At 39.4% G+C, this 20,049-nt stretch overlaps 1 protein-coding gene and 1 long non-coding RNA gene across 2 annotated transcripts; one reads left to right on the top strand and one right to left on the bottom strand.

Moving 5' to 3' along the window:
- Positions 1-1,677: 1,677 nt before the first annotated feature.
- On the top strand, positions 1,678-15,209 carry NDUFA9 (NADH:ubiquinone oxidoreductase subunit A9). Its single transcript, XM_072400344.1, has 11 exons — positions 1,678-1,805; positions 4,619-4,789; positions 5,521-5,618; positions 6,403-6,494; positions 7,526-7,667; positions 8,420-8,522; positions 8,717-8,784; positions 10,894-10,970; positions 12,930-13,025; positions 13,959-14,025; positions 14,928-15,209. Exons 1-11 carry the CDS (start codon positions 1,757-1,759, stop codon positions 15,096-15,098), a joined length of 1,134 nt encoding a protein of 377 aa, XP_072256445.1. The 5' UTR covers positions 1,678-1,756; the 3' UTR covers positions 15,099-15,209.
- LOC140323357 (uncharacterized) lies at positions 4,078-19,546 on the bottom strand. The gene is made up of 3 exons (XR_011919356.1): positions 19,397-19,546; positions 12,729-12,807; positions 4,078-4,214 (listed from the first exon to the last, which is right to left on the bottom strand). It is a non-coding gene; the product is annotated as an uncharacterized lncRNA (long non-coding RNA).
- Positions 19,547-20,049: the final 503 nt, after the last annotated feature.

The raw sequence follows: 20,049 nt of genomic DNA, 5'->3' as shown, positions 1-20,049 counted from the left end.
GAACATGAGTGATCATGAGTGACTTTCAACAATAAATGTGTACTGTAGTCTTCTTCATGGAAAAATAAGACATCCCCTGAAAATAAGACCCAGGGCATATTTTGGCATTTCAAAAAATATAAGAGAGTGCCTTATAATCGGGGAAACAGGGTAAGCAGTGCAGGAGGAATGAAGACCTGACATTGGGGAGGGATTCCCATAGCTTTAGCAGTATTGCTTTGTTTATAATAGAGAAAGGATAAAGGGACACCTAAAGAAAATCTTTAATAGAAACTGTTTGTGGGCTTTTGTTTACACCAGGTGGGTTTGCATTCCCATGAGAAAATATAGGAATGCACCCATAAATGGATTCTAAATGATCTCGAACTGATGTCATCACAATAACCCCAATATTGTGTTGTGTAATGCATGCTGGTGACCAAGAAGCTGGATTATGCAAACTAAAAAAGAAATCCAAACAGCACTAATGGGGCTTTTTATTACAAAGAATAAATCACAGATTTGTACTTTATTTAAACATGTAAAAAACCCACAAAAAGCATATGTGACCATTATTTTACATTCATTGGTTCAACATTTGTTAGAGTTTCACGCTAATTGCTTCATCACGGGAAGCACTGTTCAATAGGTCTATAATAAGACAAACGATACTGACATATTAACATGCCACATGTATATAAACATTGAATATTTCAATCTGTACATATAGCTGTTTATCACTTAGTTTCCATCTTTGGTACCAGCAGTTTAGAAATTAATGTCACTTATGGTGGACATCAGAGGTCCAGGTTTAGGATTCCTAACAGGCTATCAGCAACAAAGGCTACATAATGGATACCTGTATCTAAAGATGTAGAGATATAACAAACACCAAAATAAGGGATTGTAACCCAACTGCTAGAGATACAACTAAACCTCTGATGTGCCATATATGTGGAGTAAATATATTGCTCCTTTTTACAAGCACGCTTTTAATGAAAAAGTGAACAAACTCCCTATCAACCTGCTTGGGCTTCCTGTGCTATACACACAACAGGAAGTGAGAGAAAATCTCCCTAAAGTGCGGGGAAGTGTCCTCTTAATTGTCATCGAAACAAGTGTTCCTATTGAAAGATTTCCCCTCAAATTCTTTTCTGGTGATAACCCAAAATTTGGATTTTTTTATCAGTTTACTTCCTGCTGAATAGATAAAGGGCCTGATTTTTTAAATCTCTCCAAGGCCGGAGAAAATATACTTTCATTAGTGGAGCTGGGTGATCCAGCAAACCTGGAAAGGATGCGGTCCGAAATTCAAAACATTTGCTAGCAAACAAATGAGTTTAAGAAAACCATTCCAGGTTTGCTGGATCACCCGGCTTCACTGATGAAAGTGTAATATTGAAAGTCTTTAAAAAAAATCAGGTCCAAAAAGAGAGGAGGATCTCCCTAGCAACACCAGAAGCAACATCCAGACCCAGAGGGAAACTTATTTTTCACCACTCTATCTAAAGCTCATGAGATGTTATTACGGTATGTGTTTATTTTGGTGTTTTAGTTACAGTTTATATAATGTGGTGATATTATGTGAGGGAAGTGTATAAACAGCACAACATGTCACACACTATCATTTTCTACGGTAATACATAGTATAGGCGCTGATAAACTCAGCTGGTGTATTACCACCCACGACCACTAGATGGGGCACATGCGTCCCTGGTGACCACGGCTGGGGGTGAGCCGCTCGGCTTCCGTAGCTCGCACAGGACTGTGGGACAAGATGGCGGTAGTTATCCTCTGCAGGACGGCTGGGAGCCGGGCAATGTCACGTAAGTCACCCGGTGCTGTCAGGTCAGAGGAGGGGTCAGTGCTATGGGGCCAAAGAGAGGAGCTGAGGACGATTTGACAAGGCAGCTTCGTGTTCATTAGGGGAAGTAAAGAATGAAAATAAACCGGTGTGTGAAAGTGACATTCACTGCTAATAATAAATCCCATCCAGCCTGCAACTCATTGCAGCGAATCCCCATTATTTCTATGGCTGTAATATTCTGGGTGCTGGCAGTACATGCCCTTGTATTGCAGGATCAGCCTGTTCTTAGATATTCCCAGCTTTGTACACAGGTTGTCAGAGGGGTGACACTTCTGGCTCATAGCCACATTTATTATTATTATTAATAAACAGGATTTATATAGCGCCAACATATTACGCAGCGCTGTACATTAAATAGGGGTTGCAATGACAGACGTATACAGACATTGACACAGGAGGAGAGGTCCCTGCCCCGAAGAGCTTACAATCTAGGAGGTGGGGGAAGTAACACACAATAGGAGGGGAGATATGTAGTGATGGTTTCAAAAGACAGAAGAAGATGGGTAGGCAAGTTTGAAAAGATGGGTTTTGAGTGCTCTTTTAAATGAGCAGAAACTAGGAGCAAACCGAATAGGACAAGGAAGACCATTCCAGAGAGTTGGAGCAGCTCTAGAGAAGTCTTGGAGCCGTGCGTGTGATGAGGTTATGAGCGAGGAAGTCATTAGTAGGTCATTGGAGGAGCAGAGAGAGCATTTCATCCAATAGGAGATAATGTTGGAATTTTTACAAGGAGGCTGCCTGCCATTCTGGAGGATTCTTATAAGTGTAATTCAGAAATCACCTCCCAAAATCAGAATATAAATATTCACTTGTCCTGTCCCCTATTACTCCACTCTTCAGTTTCTTGTAGATCCCTCACCCCTGTGGCTCTCTGCATTTTCACCTGCCGGCCCCTTCATCATTACAGAACAGCTGGGGGGATATTGGCACAACAGCTGGATGGGCAGATTCCCCTGTAACTCCCCAGGTTAGACGGGGGGAGGACAAGTTCATAATAACCTCCCTGGCAGTATTCCAGAGTGTGGATCGGGGTGGATTTTCCATACCAAAAGCGGTAACCCCGAGGTAACCGCACTCAGGGTGGAATTGCCAGGACGTTTAAAAGTCCTACCTGGTTCCCACATTCCAGCAGCGTTCTTCAGCTGTGCCCGCCATCATCTTCCCCTGGCGATGCGGACCGGGCATCTGTGTAACCTGGTGATGCCCGGCCGACATCTGCATCCCGGCGTGTGATTGTTGGGAACGCGAGGCCAGAAAAAGCAGATGCCAGGCATCTGCTAGCGAGTGTGTGGCTGGAGGCGGGACCAGGCAGAAAAATTATTATACTAAGTATTTTAAAATGTAGCGCTTTTACATTTAAAGATTTAGTATTCATACCGCCGGGGAGGTTAATACAGAACTAATATTGGCCACTGCGTTTGTTGCAGTCAAAAAATCCCTTTTATAGACCCGATGCTAGGCCATTCATTACAATGATAATCTTACCAAAAGATTGTGTACACTCATTTAGTGACAGGTTCTCTTTTTAGAATATGGGCCCTTTGCAGAGTTAAGTGACAGGTTCTCTTTGGAGTGTACCGATATCCACTAGTGCTGACCTTTAGGTCTGTTCTTCTGTCCCAGCCTTGTGGAAGCTGTACATCGGTCTGTGTTGCAGCTTATTCAGAGTTAAAGCCGAGCTAAAGTTCCACTTTTCAGTTTGCCTGATCAGACAGAGTAATATTACAGTAATCTCTCCTACATGCCTGATCGCTCCGGGTTTCTGGCATAATAGATGAGCAGTGCATGCACAATGCCAGCTTTGATTGGCAGACTACCCGGCATTCCCAGCTTCCTCTGCACATGGCGGCAATGAATGAACTCCCATGTGCCTGCGCACATTATCTCAGCCCGCCCAATCAAGGTGCCAGAAGATAGCAATAGGGAAGTGAAGAATGAAGAAGATAGAGGTCAGGTAGAGCAGAGTAATGTGGGGTTTAGTATTGCTTTATACAGAACTAAACCCAGAAAGGATAAAATTGTGTCCAAGCATGGCAAAGGGGCAGGCAAGACCTTACCTACCTGATCGCTATTTTTTTATTGTACTCGCCTGTCACCGTCATCTTCACTCGATCTTCCTCCTGGAATCGTCCATCTATGGCCAGGTTGGGATGATGGTAACACTCGCACAGGCATGCAGGAGTTCATTGCGGCTCCAGGGAAAGTTAGGATGCATTGGGTATCCTGGCGTTCATTTTTTGACAGATGAAAACCGATCAGGCAGGTATTTATTTATTGCAGAAGTCACTTCAGTTCCACTTTAATAACCTTTATCTCCTCCACATCAGACCTATAACACAGCTGGCCTCTCAGATCCAAGCACGGCACCCTTTGAGGAAAGGCAGAAAGTCACATTCATACCCAGAAGTACGGAGTACTTTATGTAATCACACAACCTTTGCATTATTTCTAAAATTTACATTACTTTAGTCAAAGAATAAAAAAAGGCTCCATTATTCCAGAATATAGCAAAACCCTCTTATAAAGCATAGTTAAAATTGCTGCAACAGGGAAAGAAAAAAAATTCTTTCCTCACCCCTTAGACAATGGCACATTCCTGGAATCAGCAATCCATGAGATTTTATATGCTGAGGCGTCTATTCATCATTTTCCTAGATCTTGCTGTACGTAGAGCCTTAGCTGTTAGACCTACAGACAAAAAATCTGCCTCTTTTGTTATTTGAACATGTAAATTTGGCTTATATGTTTTGTTTTGTTTTTTTTCACTTTCAGGGCCCCAGATTTCATCCCTGGCAGCGTCTGTCCCAATTATCCTGCAGCAGCGGAATGCCCACCATGCTGTCATTCCCCATGGTAAACCTGGACGCTCTGCAGTTAGTGGTGTGGTGGCCACAGTTTTTGGAGCCACAGGTTTCCTGGGCCGATATGTCGTCAACAGGCTCGGTAAGAACTGATAAATGCAGTTAGTCTATGCAGGGTGGTTGAATGGGAATGTTTCTTACCTTGCAGCTTTGGATTGTATTCCCACCAAGGACAGTGTCAACCTGGAATTTGTATATTCTTTGGCTTACAATTGTTTCCTCTGCCATAATTTTCACCTAAAATCATAGTAGTGGGTAATTGGCTACTGTCCAAAATGGGCCCATCGCGGGGGCAATACACTGGGACAGGGTGAACTGCTCATGGTTCTCTGCAAGATGCTTTGGAAAACAACAGCACTTTATAAATTACCATATTAACATATTTTGAATCTGAGCTCTGGGGTAATATATAAGACAAATAATGAAGCTCTGTAAATATTTCTTGGCCATTTAATGTATTCCTATACAGCAGAACAGTCCGAGGGGGACAAGTTCTGAGGTTGCACCTTCTTTACTAGCACCTCCCTTTTGCTTCATCTGCTATAATTGAATGTCTCCATTGCTATTCTCATTAAAGATTGCAACTTCCGTTCTGGTCTTCTGACAATTGCAGGAAGTAGAGCTGTAAACTCCAGATTTAAAAAAATCATATGATTAATCTTCACCAAATTTTTACCGAAGTATCTGTTTAGGTGAGCATGTCCTCAACATAATATAATCCATTCAATCCTACCTTTAGCTTTTTGCCAAAGGCACCACTCAGATGATATCCTATTTTTTGCTGATGACATTTTTTTTATTTTTTTATTCTAGGACGCATTGGCTCTCAGGTTATAATACCCCATCGTTGTGACCAGTATGATATAATGTATCTGCGGCCCATGGGAGATCTCGGACAATTACAGTTCATGGTAAGGATCTAACTTTGCCTCCTATAGTATTTAGACTATTAGGTCTGTCTGTGGTATAAGAAGAGAACACAATTAGATTGGTTTCCTTGATTTGTATCATATTAAATAGTCTTTTAATAAATAGATTATGGCATTTGGGACATTATTGCTGTTTTGAAGTGCAGCACAATCTTTTGACCCATCACCATGATGGACAGTCTTACTGATATGTGCAGGAAGCAGTGACGTTCATGTAAAGTCATGTACTACACATGGCCCATCACTATGATGGACATCCTAACTGACCAACAGGAATGTACTGATAGTAAGAAGGAATGAACTGAACAGAACACATGATCCGCCACTGACTTCTATTTTTCAGCATAATGTATAAGTGGTGATGAGTCTTCTAAACTGGACTCCATAGACTGATAGGATTACACTTCATTTAGGTCTTTCATAGGTCGTCTTTGCCAGCCTCCATAGTTGTAGCAAGTTTATTGTGTGGCCGTTTATTGTGGGCTAATAATGCCAGAAAAATGCAATTTCCAACTTATTGTTCTTAAAGCACTAGAAGTCGGCATTCAAAAGTAGATCCTTTCAGTTACAGCTGTATTTTGTAGATCATCTGACTCATCCAACTCTGTGTGCAAATTTCACCTTGAACTACTGATATCTGTACCTATGGTTTTTACATATGGTGGGAAGAAAGAGTGGTGAATGAGTGTATTTTAGGGTATTTTGATCAATAAACACAATGGGCAGCATTGTTGTACAATTTATCCAACCTGTTTTGTTCTTTTAGGAATGGGACCCAAGAGACAAAGAATCAACAAGACAAGCTCTACAGTACTCCAATGTAGTGATTAATCTTTTGGGAAAGGAGTGGGAGACCAGGTACACACGGACAAGAGATTTACCTTAGGTTTTTGTGCTGCAGTAGGCATTATCTGCTTGTACTTTTGAATGTAACTGGTGGAGTGTCTAAGACGCATTTGTAAGCTTTTGTTTTATGTGACATGTGACATGTGATATATGGCCATTACACACAAAGTTGTTATATCTAACAGTAAGCCCTACTTTATCCATCATGCCTTGAATAGAAACTTTCTCTCAGCTGATGAAAACTGCTGAAAAATTACTAATTTCATGTTACCTGACTTTACAACTTTAATGAAACATCCTAAAACCTCTCTAAACCCTCTATATCCACCTTGCGTATTTTCCTGTGCACCTCTACAACAGTGAGATTACGTAATGCTTCTAGGTATTTGATGCCATGTAACCTGTCCACCCTTGACAATGCCCAGGCCTAGCAAGCCAAAGCTGTGTTGCATGACAGAGAAGATGGATACCACTGCTCTGCCAGATCCCCAATGCAGCTAAGCATAATTAATGGAGTATAAAAACGCTGCAAGGTATCACAGGTAAGGTGGGGATGGATTTGCAGTGAAACGAACCTACAAGGGTAAGGTTCTCCTTAATGCCACATAGTTTATCATCAGTGAAATTGAAGGGAAACGACCCTTATTGTCAACAAAATACCTCCCTGTTATGGTGTCCCAGTTTAATAGTCACACTCATAAAACAGGTTAAAAGGATGGTAACAAGACCATAATGAAGGGTGTCATTTATAGCCTATCCTTTTCAAATTTGCAACTAACCACCTCATGGTTTTGTATTGGCTTTACTGCGGTTTGAGAAGCTGACCAGGCACAGGTATAGTGATAAGGTATTGGACTTTTTTTTAAAAAAAACATTTACAGCCTAGTTTCTGTTCTGGGACTAAATCAGAAACAGTCATCTGGAGTTTTCAGAAGGCCAGCAGATCATCCATTTATATGATGTATACACTATATCTTATATGCACACCAATTAAAATCTTGTTCCCCTTTTTTAAATTAAGATTTTCATTTCTTCTCTTTTAGGAACTTCAGTTTTGATGATGTGTTTGTAACTATCCCAAAAAACATTGCTCTCCTAGCTCAGGAGGCTGGAGTGGAAAAGTTCATCCATGTGTCCCATCTGAACGCCGACATCAAGAGCCCCTCAAGATACTTGAGAAACAAGGTGACTGTGGCGGAATAATTTACTTCTGCCAGAAAATACATATGTGATCTTAAAACTAAACTGTCCTTATAGGCCAAACGATGGTCCCTAATGAAAAAAAAATAAAGGTTCTCTTTATAGGCAAACCCTAAAATATTCTCTAGGCTTTACTATCTCTGCATTTGCCTGCCAAACTCCTAGGTTAAAAGAAAAACCATTAAGAAAAAAAGGTTAAAATCTTTTCAAGTATAGTCATGTGATTGTTGCAGCCATTCCACCCTTAAGATTCAGAACTGGCATGTGGGCTGAATGGAATGGCACAGCTGTTTCTTGTGTGGTTGCTTTACAACTCCCAGCACAGTTTGATGTGATTTTATAGGCAATGGGCTTACATGAAGTGTGGCCATGGTTACTTATGCACGGGGTTGGTGGTAAGGGGTTTGATAATATTAAAAAACAACACAGTGTTCCCATACTCCACTCTGCAATCTCTCTCACACTGCTGCTGCAGCAGCAATCAGAATAGTCAAAATGCAGTTTATTTAGTGGTCAGTCACAAAAACACTACCAAACACCTTGATGTGCTTTGCAACATCTGCACCTAGCCATTCTAATATCTACTGGGCTGAAGAACTGAAAACTAGGGAGATGTGTACAGCTGGAGTTAGGTTTTAAAGTCAGCTTGATAAATACATAATGGCTCATTTATCAGCAGTAAAACCTGTGGTCGTCCAATGTTGTTGCATCCATGTTAATAAATGCTTTGTTAACAGGCCATTGGAGAAGATGCAGTCCGGGAGGCTTTCCCAGGGGCCATTATCGTTAAACCCTCAGAAATGTATGGTCGGGAGGATAGGTTCCTGAACTATTATGCAAGTATGTCCTTTGCTTGAATTTGGTAATGGTAGTAGTAGGCATGTGTTAGGGTGTTAAAGCACTACTTTCTCTGTAGACATAAATGTAATGTAATGCCCAGATGTGGTGCAGACACCATCTTTGGGCCAGTATGCATGTATGTCAAGGATCCAGCAGTGAAACTTTTAACATATATACAATGCTGTTTCCCTTAGATATGCGTTGGTTCGGAGGGGCACCATTAATATCTTATGGCAAGAAGACAGTAAAACAACCTGTATATGTAAGTAATGAGACCTATACCTTAACCTGTTTTGTTCTCAGAGCAGCACATTCTGGTGCTTGTATGGGTGGAGCTTCTAATACTGGAAATAGTCTTTGGTTATTGCAATTAAATGCTTGATTAACCAGAATTACTTTATATTTTTAGTAGATGCTTAAAGGGAATACCTCACCTTTTTGAAACTGCTGCTTAAGAGCACCAAAAGATGTCTGATACACATGTTCAACGGAAAATCTTTTTCTGTGACCACTGGATTCTGTAGATTTCTATATTACTTACAACACAGATTTTCTGGCTTTGGGACTAGTCTCTGCTCATCTTCCATTCCTCTAACCCAGTGTTTCTCGAACCTTTTTAACACAGGGAAACCCTCTGAACTAACTCAGGGAACCCCTGCTATAATTACCCTATCCACAGCTCACAGTAAAGTAGTATGGTCAGTGGAAAGAATGCTGACCTGGGAGTCACAAATTGCTCTTTGCTTAAGGTTTGACTTAAAATGAATATGTGCTTTGCCTATGCATGACAAAGCAACATGTTCACTTTAAGGGCTTGTGCAGAATTTATTGACAGAAGTATTTGACCTTGAACTGACTGTCTTAAAATCGTTTCTGCATTTCCATAGACATTTTTGAGAGAAGCAGTTCTGACAGGAGTACAAGCCCTGATGGCTCCAAAGCACACATGTATACTTAAAAGAATTTATAGAGAATATCTATCTTCCCAATGTCTTTCAAAGTTTTTAAGGGGGAGCCACCTTTAAAAACATAGAAGTATAAATAAACGAGAAAACAAAAAGAAAGAGGTTTGAGGGTCGGGTTTGTTTTTTAAAAATAATTATGTATTGATATGTGTTTCATAATTACAATCAAAGCATAATATTCAAGTAATATCCGCAGCCAAGTTACATATTCACAGGGCTGGGATATTGAGTGCTAGACATGTGTTCTAACCAGTAAGGCTTGAATAACCGAAATTGTCGAAAATAGCCCGACACATTTCGCCAGAATGGGCTTCCTCAGGGGTTTGATAATATTGACTATACAGCCTGTATATGAATACAGGAGATATAACATAAAAGTGAAAAAAAAAATAATACATTTTACAGAGGTAATAAAGAAAATTATCACACTTACTAGGTGTATATAATAGAGTGACATAATAACATATTATTAGGGTATATGTTCAGCAAAGAGACAATATTACAATGCTTGGTAATAGGTAATGAATGGAGTAGTTGGGCAGAGAAGAACATGTAAATTTATGCTGGGGAGAATTAGACTGTTAAAACATGTGGCATAAACTAATAAGTTAGTTGGAGGAGTTGAATACCTGGTGTGATTGCCAACCCCAAAATTTAAGCATAATTTCTCAATGGTTGAAAGAAGACAGAGTTTTTTTTTGGCAAAAATAAAAGAACAAATTGTATTTACTTGTTATGTGTGTGAAATTCATTAAATATATAACAGTTGATAGATACAACAAAAACAGAAAATGGGCCACTTTTTGGCTCTATACATTAAGTTCCTAAGTGTTCCAACTACATTTTTTCGACAAAATAAAAAAAAACATCCTCTATTTATATATTAGTATATATATGGAATGAACATAGCAGTGCGTGAAGATGGGAGAAATACACAGCACCAGATAGATAGTTAATAGTTTTTTGTGTTGACTATGCAAAAATGGCACAGGATCTAAAAGAAAAACAATTACTTGCCTATTATTGGTACAGTTCTGTTTGTAAACATAAATGAGGAAATAAAGTAGTGCATTAATGGCTTGTGGAGTTAAGAAAGGTATGTTGTTTTGCATAAAAAGGCCTTTTTGGCCATTAATATACATAATGGAGAGCACTTGGTAATACATGCTCCTCGCTCAGTTAAATTTACAATGGAGGCTGAATGAATAATAAAGCTGGTTGGCATCTTTGTCTCTGTTTACCCCTTTATCCAAAATTCTTGATTTTGCCCAGAGTGCTTAATTAGCTTTTATGTTTTTTTTCATGAAATTGTCCTACTCCAACAGTTTCTCTTTGTGCGAAGCAATAAAACATTAGTTGATGCTTTCTTTACTGAATAATGTAACAGGATTTGGTTTGACATTTAGGTAGCTGATGTAGCCAAAGCTCTGGTGAATATCATCCAAGACCCCGACTCACTGGGAAAGACCTATGCATTAGCCGGGTAAGATTTGTTATTGTCCACCTTTCCATGTCCTTTACACAAATACCGCCTGGGGTGCTACTGGCCTTTTATTTGTGGCTGGCCTTACACTCTATTCACTCCAGTCACTCTATGATATTTCAGGTATTTTCTTGCAACGCTTCCCTTCCCTTATGTGATACAAAAGGCAAGCTATTGGCTTGTTTTGGTTTGTGTGGTGCTTCCAAATTACTGCTCTACCCTAAGTGACAATTAAAAGCAAATTTGAAAATCAAATGACCTACTTTGCCTATTAACCACCTTGCAGTTAAGCCCGACCTTCGCTCGGGCAAAAAAAAACTGCAAGGATGGTTAAGCCCGAGATTTTGTACATCCTTTTTATATTCATATTATCTACTAGAACCCTTGTTCGGACATATTTCTGTAAGTTACAGGTCTACAATTTAAAAAAAAATTTCATGAAAAACAGTGGATCACTTTTGGTACAGAAATCTAGACCTCAGTGTAACGCTCAGGAGGTTAAACCCTTCTTTTGTTTGTGTATATGTCTAAACAAAACAAGAGAAGGGAAAGGCTAAAACAACTGTCATTTTTTTTGTCCATGTTCCTGATTTCACCTTCTGGATGGCGGAAATGCTGCTGGAGTTTTACATTTTCTTGATGTACAATTTTAAAGCAACTGCTTATAAAAACTATTTTCAGTAAAAAAATACACCTAATTAGTTCAATGCAGACAAACCCAATATGATTCTCAACATTTGTTGTCAAATTCTAAAGACAAAATTGTGTTGAATAGATAGATAGTAAACATGTCAAGCTATTTAATTGTGTCCACCTGTGAAATGGTGAAAAATTACAATACCCCAAATTATCCATAGGCAACATTTTAAAACTTTTGCATCTTATCAGTTTAGATTTAAACCTAAATGGCAAATGTACATTTACTGAACTGTGACCATGTTATCAGGTAGCTTTACACATAAGAGAAAAAGTGGAAATATAGCGGCTCTTTATGACCTAGCTCTACACATACTTTTTTTTACCACAAAATCCCAGAGCCTGCAGAAAAATGCCAACACAAGCTGACAACAACCTTGAGCTGCTTTTATACCCTTTGATTTTTTTTACATATGGGACATAACCATGGGAAGTAAAAAGGGTTAAGGATACCTAAACCAAAAAATACAAATATTCCCGTTTTCCAGTTCTTAGATATAGTGCGTCCATTTGTTTCCTTTTTTTTCAGCAGGTAAAAAATATATCACTTGATCATTAAGAATTTCAGTGTACATGTACAAAAAGTCTAACTACTAAATTCAATGTCCAACCAACCCAAAAAAGGAGAAATTAGGATGTAAGGTCAATGAAGAGGGGGTATAAAAATTCAATAAAACGCATTGAGTATAATTTGATCCCCAGAATTTTATTGGCTTATTGGAAGACAAATAATGAAATTGGTTTTGTTTTGTTTTTTTTGTTTGATTGGTAATATTAGGGATTTGTTGTACTAAATTTCACAGCACAGATAGGACACTATCTGCATGGAGTTTGCAGGTTCTCCCCGTGTTAGCGTGGGTTTCCTCCGGGTACTCCGGTTTACTCCCCCATTCCAAAAACATGCATGTTATTTTTGAAAAACTTTATCATTCTGGAAGACTATATGGTAAACAACTGATGTCATTAGAATTAATTTCCAGTTTTAGAAGAGTATTGCTAGATATTAACATGGACAGAACCTTCACATGACAAAGCAAATATAGCATTCATAAATTGTTTTACCTTGAGTAACCGTTGTCTTCTATTGAAGGTTTGGGGGGTTTGAATAGTTTGAGGACCCTCTGGTGAAACACAACCTCTTCTGCAAATGTGGATACATAAAATAATAAAGAAACATTTGTCTTATTTATTGAGAAAGACTTAACACTTTTTAAAATGAGGTTGTGTCATCTTCTAACGTTCCTGCTATGTTATGTTCTCCAGACCCAACAGATATCTCCTCCATGACATGGTAAAATATATCTTCGCTGTTGCTCACAGACCTATGTTCCCATATCCGATGCCTCGCCCACTCTACCAGTAAGTAGACTGTACTCACATTACTGTCCTAAACATTTTGTGTCCCACATATGTGGAGTCATTCCTTTAACCGCCTTGGTGGTATTCCCAAATGTGACTCGGGGTAAATTTTACATAGCAAAAGCGGTAACCCCGAGCCACACTCTCTTGGGGTAGGAAAAATAATCCTACCTGCTCTCCTCGATCCAGTGCCGTCCTCAGCAATCCCCAGTCGGCTTCTGCATCAAATCCCCGGTGTGATCGATGTGAAGCGTCGGTACTCCGGGGAGATGTACGGCTTGGCGGGAAATTTAAAAGCAGATTACATTGTAATCTGCTTTTAAAACATTGATCACAGTGATAAAGTTATAAAAAATAAATCCAAGTAATAAATCCAAAAGTTTATTCTAATATTGTACCGTAGTTTGGACAAATTTAAAAAAAAATTAATTTTAATTTTTTTTTAATAAAGTTTATTTTATTTATAATTCTCTAATATAATATAATTTATGATTTGTGTTTCAAACCTTATCATACCTGGGAGTTATTCCTAAGAATTACAGGCCTAAAATAATAAACAACAAATTTCCACACACACTGTTTATAACTATATACAGTATGTAACACACACACTGTATATAACAATATGTAAATATGTAGATTGTTCTGGACAGCTTTGTCAAACAGTAAAGTTAGAATGACAGGGCCCTCAAGCTGCAAATTTTGTGTGACACAAATAAAGCATCAATACAAGTGTCTTTTTAATGGAAGCAGTGCAAGAACTTTTATTTGACTGATTATCAACCTCCTGAAGTCTCCAGAGAACAGAGCTTACACAGGTGACCACTTAGGCGTTCCTTTAAATTTAAAATTATTCACGTCTGATATATCTATAAGCTGTCATCCTTTGCAAAATTACCCAGGATTTTACCCTTTGCCTCTTACTTTGTCTAGCTTGATTGCAAGGGTCTTTGAACTGAATCCATTTGACAAATGGACATCAAGGGACAAAGTGGACCGAGTGAGTACCTGTCACCTTTATCTTCTACTAAAATTGTAATTTTGTGCCTGACTGTTAATGCAACACTTAAATGATCAAATAAAGGAAGATGCAAATACATTTTCCTTTTAAAAGGAAAAAAAAACTAGAAGGAAATTTAAGAAGCGTCAACTAGGTGTTCAGTAAATTTAAACCTAGAAAAAAAAGTTTGCCTTGTCATACAGGTTTGTTGTAGTTGTTATTTTGAGATGTCAGTACAAGCTTGTGATCTGCAAAACAAGTGTACAGCAGTATAATATACCAAAATATATAGGTATTGCTGTTCGATTGCTGTTCCTAGCTTTTGCGGCAGTTTTTAGGCAGGAGACGTTTTTGACTGGTACTTGTTATGCACCTTTATATTACAATATTTATTTATATACATTAAATTTATAAAAATATATATAGGGAAAATATATAATATATTTATATATTTACTACAAAATGTTATTGAAGTCAGCCATGTTTTATACATGCAGAGTTCCCATTGGATAGTAGAGTAAATCAGTGGTTTGATCAGATAGATTCTTATCACCCCCTTTTATAATAATTATACACACCAACCATCAACTCCCATGCTTGAGCTACTCCAGTACTCATGGCCTGAAATAAGGATTTTTGAAACAGGATGTCCACTTTGGCTATATATATTGTCCTATGTGAGACATGCATTTTTACCTTTTTCATACTTACTTCCATTTGCCACAATTATGCTGCTGTAATTACTCGCATGGCTGTAATGACCTACAAAGGAATGTGCACATTTTTAGCTTGGATGCGCCTCCTTTTCCTCTGTTCTTAAACAGTGATCCACTGAAGTCACAGAACTAAATAATTAATAACATAGCAGCAGCCTATAACACGGTTATTAATTTCCTATTTAGTTCCACACTACAGACAAGAAATTCCCTGATCTCCCTGGCCTTGAAGATCTTGATATCACCCCGACTCCAATCGAGCAGAAAGCTATAGAGGTCCTTCGCCGTCACCGTAGGTATCGTTGGTTGGATGCTGACTTGGAAGTGGCAAAGCCAGCCACCCCTGTGACATATTAATGTCGTCTGCTGCCCATTTCAGAGTTCATGCCAGCTGTTCTTCATAAAGTCTGATTGCACCTGATGTGTATATAAATAAAATATTATAGAAAAAAGTGTCTGTGATGTGTTTCTTTTACAGACTCAAGATTTTTACAGATTTTTGTATGTTTATTTTTTGGTCATTTTGAGTTTAACACACCTCTGACACACTGCTGCATAGCTAGCAAAATGATTGCACTGGTATCCCTTTAAACCCTTTCGCTGCCAGGTATAAATCTGCTGGATTACTTCTACACTCCTCACAAGGTGCTCCTTCTCCTACCGAGCATGTCAGGCCTATTTCCTCCTCGTGGGTGCCCAGTACCATCATGGTGAGTGTCAGGGTAGAGAGTGGTAATTTCATGAAGAATAAACCCAGAAGTGTTCAGGTTTAAGCATTTCCAAGTTTAGAGCTGTTGAAACCCGGCCACGGTGGCCAGGCTAAAAGCTGACTGTCTGTAGGTATTAAATTTACTAGCAGAAATGTGCACACTTACTTTGCACTACAATTGCTCAACTTGCTCAAGTGCTCAGAACAAAATGGACATAAATACAAATCCTTTGCCAAGTAAAATGCACCAGTATAAGTATGTGCCTGTAGTCAAGCTATAACTTTTCAATTTCTCTATCACCTACCTACTTGCTGAATAATCAGTGTGAGGCTAATTTATTGTCCAATGCCAAACTGCTTATCCGTAATCTTTTATTATGTAGTTAGTAGCATTACCTAACGTTGTCCTGCAATATGGAGAATGGCCACTAGAAGGCAGAGTAGGTTTGCTAATCAAGGTTCCCACTACCTGCAGGCTTTCTATGTTAGTGAAATTCTACATCAAACTATTTCCTCAGCATTTCTTTCGATCAGTTCTCTTAAGATTTATGAGATCTGTTGTATGGGGTTTAATGTTTTACTTTAGCATAACTTTTAATTTGTTCAATTTGCAAACATATAGACTTGGTATATTTTTTCCAGCATTAAATACTTTTTGGAAAGCCTTTATTTATCATCAGTTTTTGATAATAAACACCTTACAGTTTTTTTTCCAACTGACTTAATTTTAAAGAGTGTTACCTTGTTATTTTTGTAAATTACCTTCTGTTTCTTAAACTTATCATTCTTTTTGTCCTGATGACCGTTGTCACTAGGATAGAAAGTGAAGTAAATATCCTAAAGCAGAGCTAAACTAAAAACCCAAAATTTACCTTTAATCCAGCAGGTCCCTTAATAGCACTGGTCCTTCCCGCGATCCAGTCCTGCTTCGTCCTGGGATTCCTCTTCGTGTCGGCACTGAGGGCGCCGCCATCCTCATTCTTCTTTTCTGTCTTCTTCTTCGGGTGACGTAGCCGCTGTGAGGGGTCGCTTTTGTGAGATGGGCATAATTTTCCCCTAATAGAAAAAAAGCCCCCTCTGCGCATGTCAGAGATCTCGGGCATGCGCAAAAGGAGCACCTAGAACCTACCGGGATGCATGAAGTAGGTATCCCGGGAGGCTATGCGCTTCCATTCAGTCTTGATCTCCAAGGAGACCAAGACTTAAAAGTAGAGGTGCTGCACCCTTTTTAAAAAAAAAAAATTAACATTTTCCCTTATATATAAGGGTTGTTGAGTTTAGGAACGCTTTAAATATTACCATTGTCAGTAAAGCAAGCGAAGAGGGAAAAATCTTCCAACAGGCAAAATATGTCTTGGTGACAGAGAATGAAATTCCCTTTATTTTGGGTAATTTTTCCTGTTGGGTATGCAAGGCTGGGAGTCGAGAGATCACTATAGAAAGACAGACTGCAATAATAGCTAAAAGTACAATGGGTAAGGGTTTACCGCCTTGAAGATTTTACTTCTGTCTGAGAGGGAAAGCTAATCCGCAATAGTGAAAACTGTTAGAAATTTCCCTCACTAAAAGAGAGATTTCCTGTACCTTTCTGTTGTGTCTCTAGGAGAGGAAGTGAAAATAAATCTCCCCATGGTACACAGACAGCACAAAAAAATATATTTTCTGTATAAAAGCAAAAATCAAGTAGTACCTTAAATCCGCCCTCCCCCCACCTCCTGTGCAACTGGTAGGTCTTGCTACTATAAATGCCTTTTGTATTTAGTTGCATTGCTGTGACCAGTGAACAAATAGAGGGGAACTCCAGTGGAGGAGTCTATGGAAACATTAGATTACATGCTTAGGGGCCATTCAGATTTTAAGTGGACTGATCATCCTATTTTTTACTTAATATAAAGGGGCCTTTTACCTTTAAAAAAAAAAAACCTCTCCTCGGCTGATATTGCCTACACCAGTGGTCCCCAACCTTTTGGAGCTTGCGGACCACAAAATGCATGGACTCTCCACTGCGTGGAAAGCCGTATGTCACTTAAAGGGGAAGAAACTTTCCCCCAGAGTGATGTCATAATGCCAGAACCCACCTGTGATATTGTGGAAAATATTAATCCCTGATCTCCCCTTTAAAATATAAATGGTCCTCTTTCAAAATGTCTTGTTGGAAATGGTCTCTCTAAAGCTACGTACACACTTCCAATTAATATCGTTGGTCGACGAACGATATCTGCGAACGATCGTATAGCACCGATCCTGTACATACAGATAACGACACGATCGTTCGCAGATATTGTACACACGATAGATGCGATCGTTTGAACGATACAGGAAGTGACGTGCACCACAGGAAGTGAGCGAACGTTCGTTCACCGCACATGCTCAGACCATGGACGATCAATGAACGACCGTACACACGATAGATGGTCAACGATCGTCGTCCAATCCGATCCGCCAGTCCGGTCGTTTATTTCCAACGACTATCCTCGTTCGTCGGCGTCGTTGGTTACTTTTTTTACGAAAGAATTTTGCCCAATCGATCGTTCGTCGTTCGTTCGTCGTTCATTTCCAACGATAAAAATTGGAAGTGTGTACGCAGCTTAACAGACCAGCATCATAAAATTCCCCTTTTCAGATATTCCTTGATCTGACAACAAGCATCCTTCCAGAACTTCTAGTTCACCCACTGTAAAAGTTGGGGTTTGTGTCTCCAGGTGTCATAAAACTCAGACAAGACAGTAGAGTGGCCCCTGTTTGAACTCTGAGATGTATTCTGAAACCCATTTATTAATAATGTTTATATTTCTAATAAACCATTCTGTATAAAGTAGTTGACTGTTTTGTAGTTGGATCGGTATGGTGAGCATTATGAGACCAAGGTCAAGTCTCCTAGGCCTCGGGAAACCATATGTAGCCTGTCCTGGTGAACCATAAGTCCCAGACATGCCTTGTTTGATCTCTGTGAACTCCTTATTTTGTGGTGATTAATGATCTGGGGGTTGGCCATTCATAAAACCTGTTCTTGTGAAAATATTAATAATGGCTAGAACCAGGGCATTTTGGAAGTGTCCAGAGAGCATCATAACCCATGTGGATACAGCCCCCACCCTGCTGTCATTGGATTGTTATATTAGTCCTACCTCTGTTGTTGGCCTAGAAAAAGCCATGTAAGTCTAACTGATATCATCTTGTTGCTAAGGACAACAGCACTGACACATTGAGCACTGCATGGAGCCCAGTGACTGACTAATAACTTTACACCGCAACCTGGACCAAGGCAAACCAACTCTACCTAAGTATTATTTTACAGTTTCCCCTTTTTATTTTATGCTGTTGCTATAGTTCTGTTATTCTTCTTAGATCAGTCTTTATTTTTCTATAATTTGTTTATGCGCTGTTTTTGTATATTTTTTGTATGTTGTGTACAAGACCCACCCACTGCCCTGAGCCTGTGATCCGTACGGGAGCTGGTGCGCCCCCCCCCCCCCCCCCCAAGTGGGGTCCTTCTCCTCCCCCTGGTGCCTGCACCGACCAGAGCCGTGGCCCACCTGACAGACGGTTGCGGACCCCTGGCCTAGACTAAATAGGATCAGTCTACTGCAGGCAGGAAGAAGCATTTCCTTAGTCTATTCTTCCTAGTAATTGAACTACAACATTGTAACTGTAGTCACAAAGTGAAAGGCTGCTGCAGAGGCTGATATGCATTAGACATATCACAGTCTCAGGTTTTAGACACACGTCTTAGGACATTTAAGCCTGTGGAATTATCAAACATACCAACCTGAATATTGCTCTTTGGCAAATATTTCCGTGGCGCAACGTTTTCTTTCCAAAAAAGGGTGTAGTGGAAATTACCAATATAACTTCTCCCATTACAAAGATTCTTGACTTTCTTAAGTTAAAGGTTTCACTTTCAAAGACTTGGAGATCAAGTGGTGTACAACCTGTTCCAACTAACCTGCTAAGTTTTTAGGGCAGAAGTCTGGCACCAACATGGAACGTCCAGAATCGGCCTCCAGTCACTGCTTCCGGCCTGCTGGCATGGATCTGGCCGTGTGTAATTAAAGTACAAAGATGACAGCGGACGAACTTAGCTGGTCTATCTCTCCTTCAGACACTCGTATCATTTTCAAAGCATCTTCCTGTGATCATTTCCTCTCACAGACTACATGAGCAGATGGTGCAACTATAACAACATCGATAGGAAAGGAAAAGCTTTTTCCAGATGCCCACAGAGGGAAAAAATAGAAATTCTCATGATCAACTTCCTTAATTTATACCGTTTAAGAATAAACTGATGTATAGGCAGTGTTTGGACTGGATGAAAGTGATTTTATGTGGGAAAATTGCTGCCATCTGCCTTGCTGGCTTCTCTACATCTGGTATATACAGTATATTTCTTTGTTATAAAAAATCTGGTTTATATAGTTCATAGTTTCTAATGGAAGGTCTGTTTAAACTTTAGAGTGGATCTGAACACAACAGGCCTCTAAGTCTGGAGAATAATATTGGAGAACCTGGGTGATCCAGCAGATGTGGAATAAATTTGCTAATAGTTGACCAGACCCATTCCAGGTTTGATAAATCACCCAGGTTCTCCCATGATATTCC

Source organism: Pyxicephalus adspersus, chromosome 2, assembly GCF_032062135.1.
Source record: "Pyxicephalus adspersus chromosome 2, UCB_Pads_2.0, whole genome shotgun sequence".
Lineage (NCBI taxonomy): Eukaryota > Metazoa > Chordata > Amphibia > Anura > Pyxicephalidae > Pyxicephalus > Pyxicephalus adspersus.
This window is presented reverse-complemented; position numbering and strand designations above follow the sequence as displayed.

What these genes read in the sequence shown, in the direction of transcription:
- NDUFA9 (XM_072400344.1), top strand. Translation starts at nt 1,757, where the DNA reads ATGGCGGTAGTTATCCTCTGCAGGACGGCTGGGAGCCGGGCAATGTCA. An exon ending in CAAGATACTTGAGAAACAAG is followed by an intron (nt 7,668 to 8,419) that starts GTGACTGTGGCG and finishes CTTTGTTAACAG; the next exon opens with GCCATTGGAGAAGATGCAGT. An exon ending in GTTCCTGAACTATTATGCAA is followed by an intron (nt 8,523 to 8,716) that starts GTATGTCCTTTG and finishes TGTTTCCCTTAG; the next exon opens with ATATGCGTTGGTTCGGAGGG.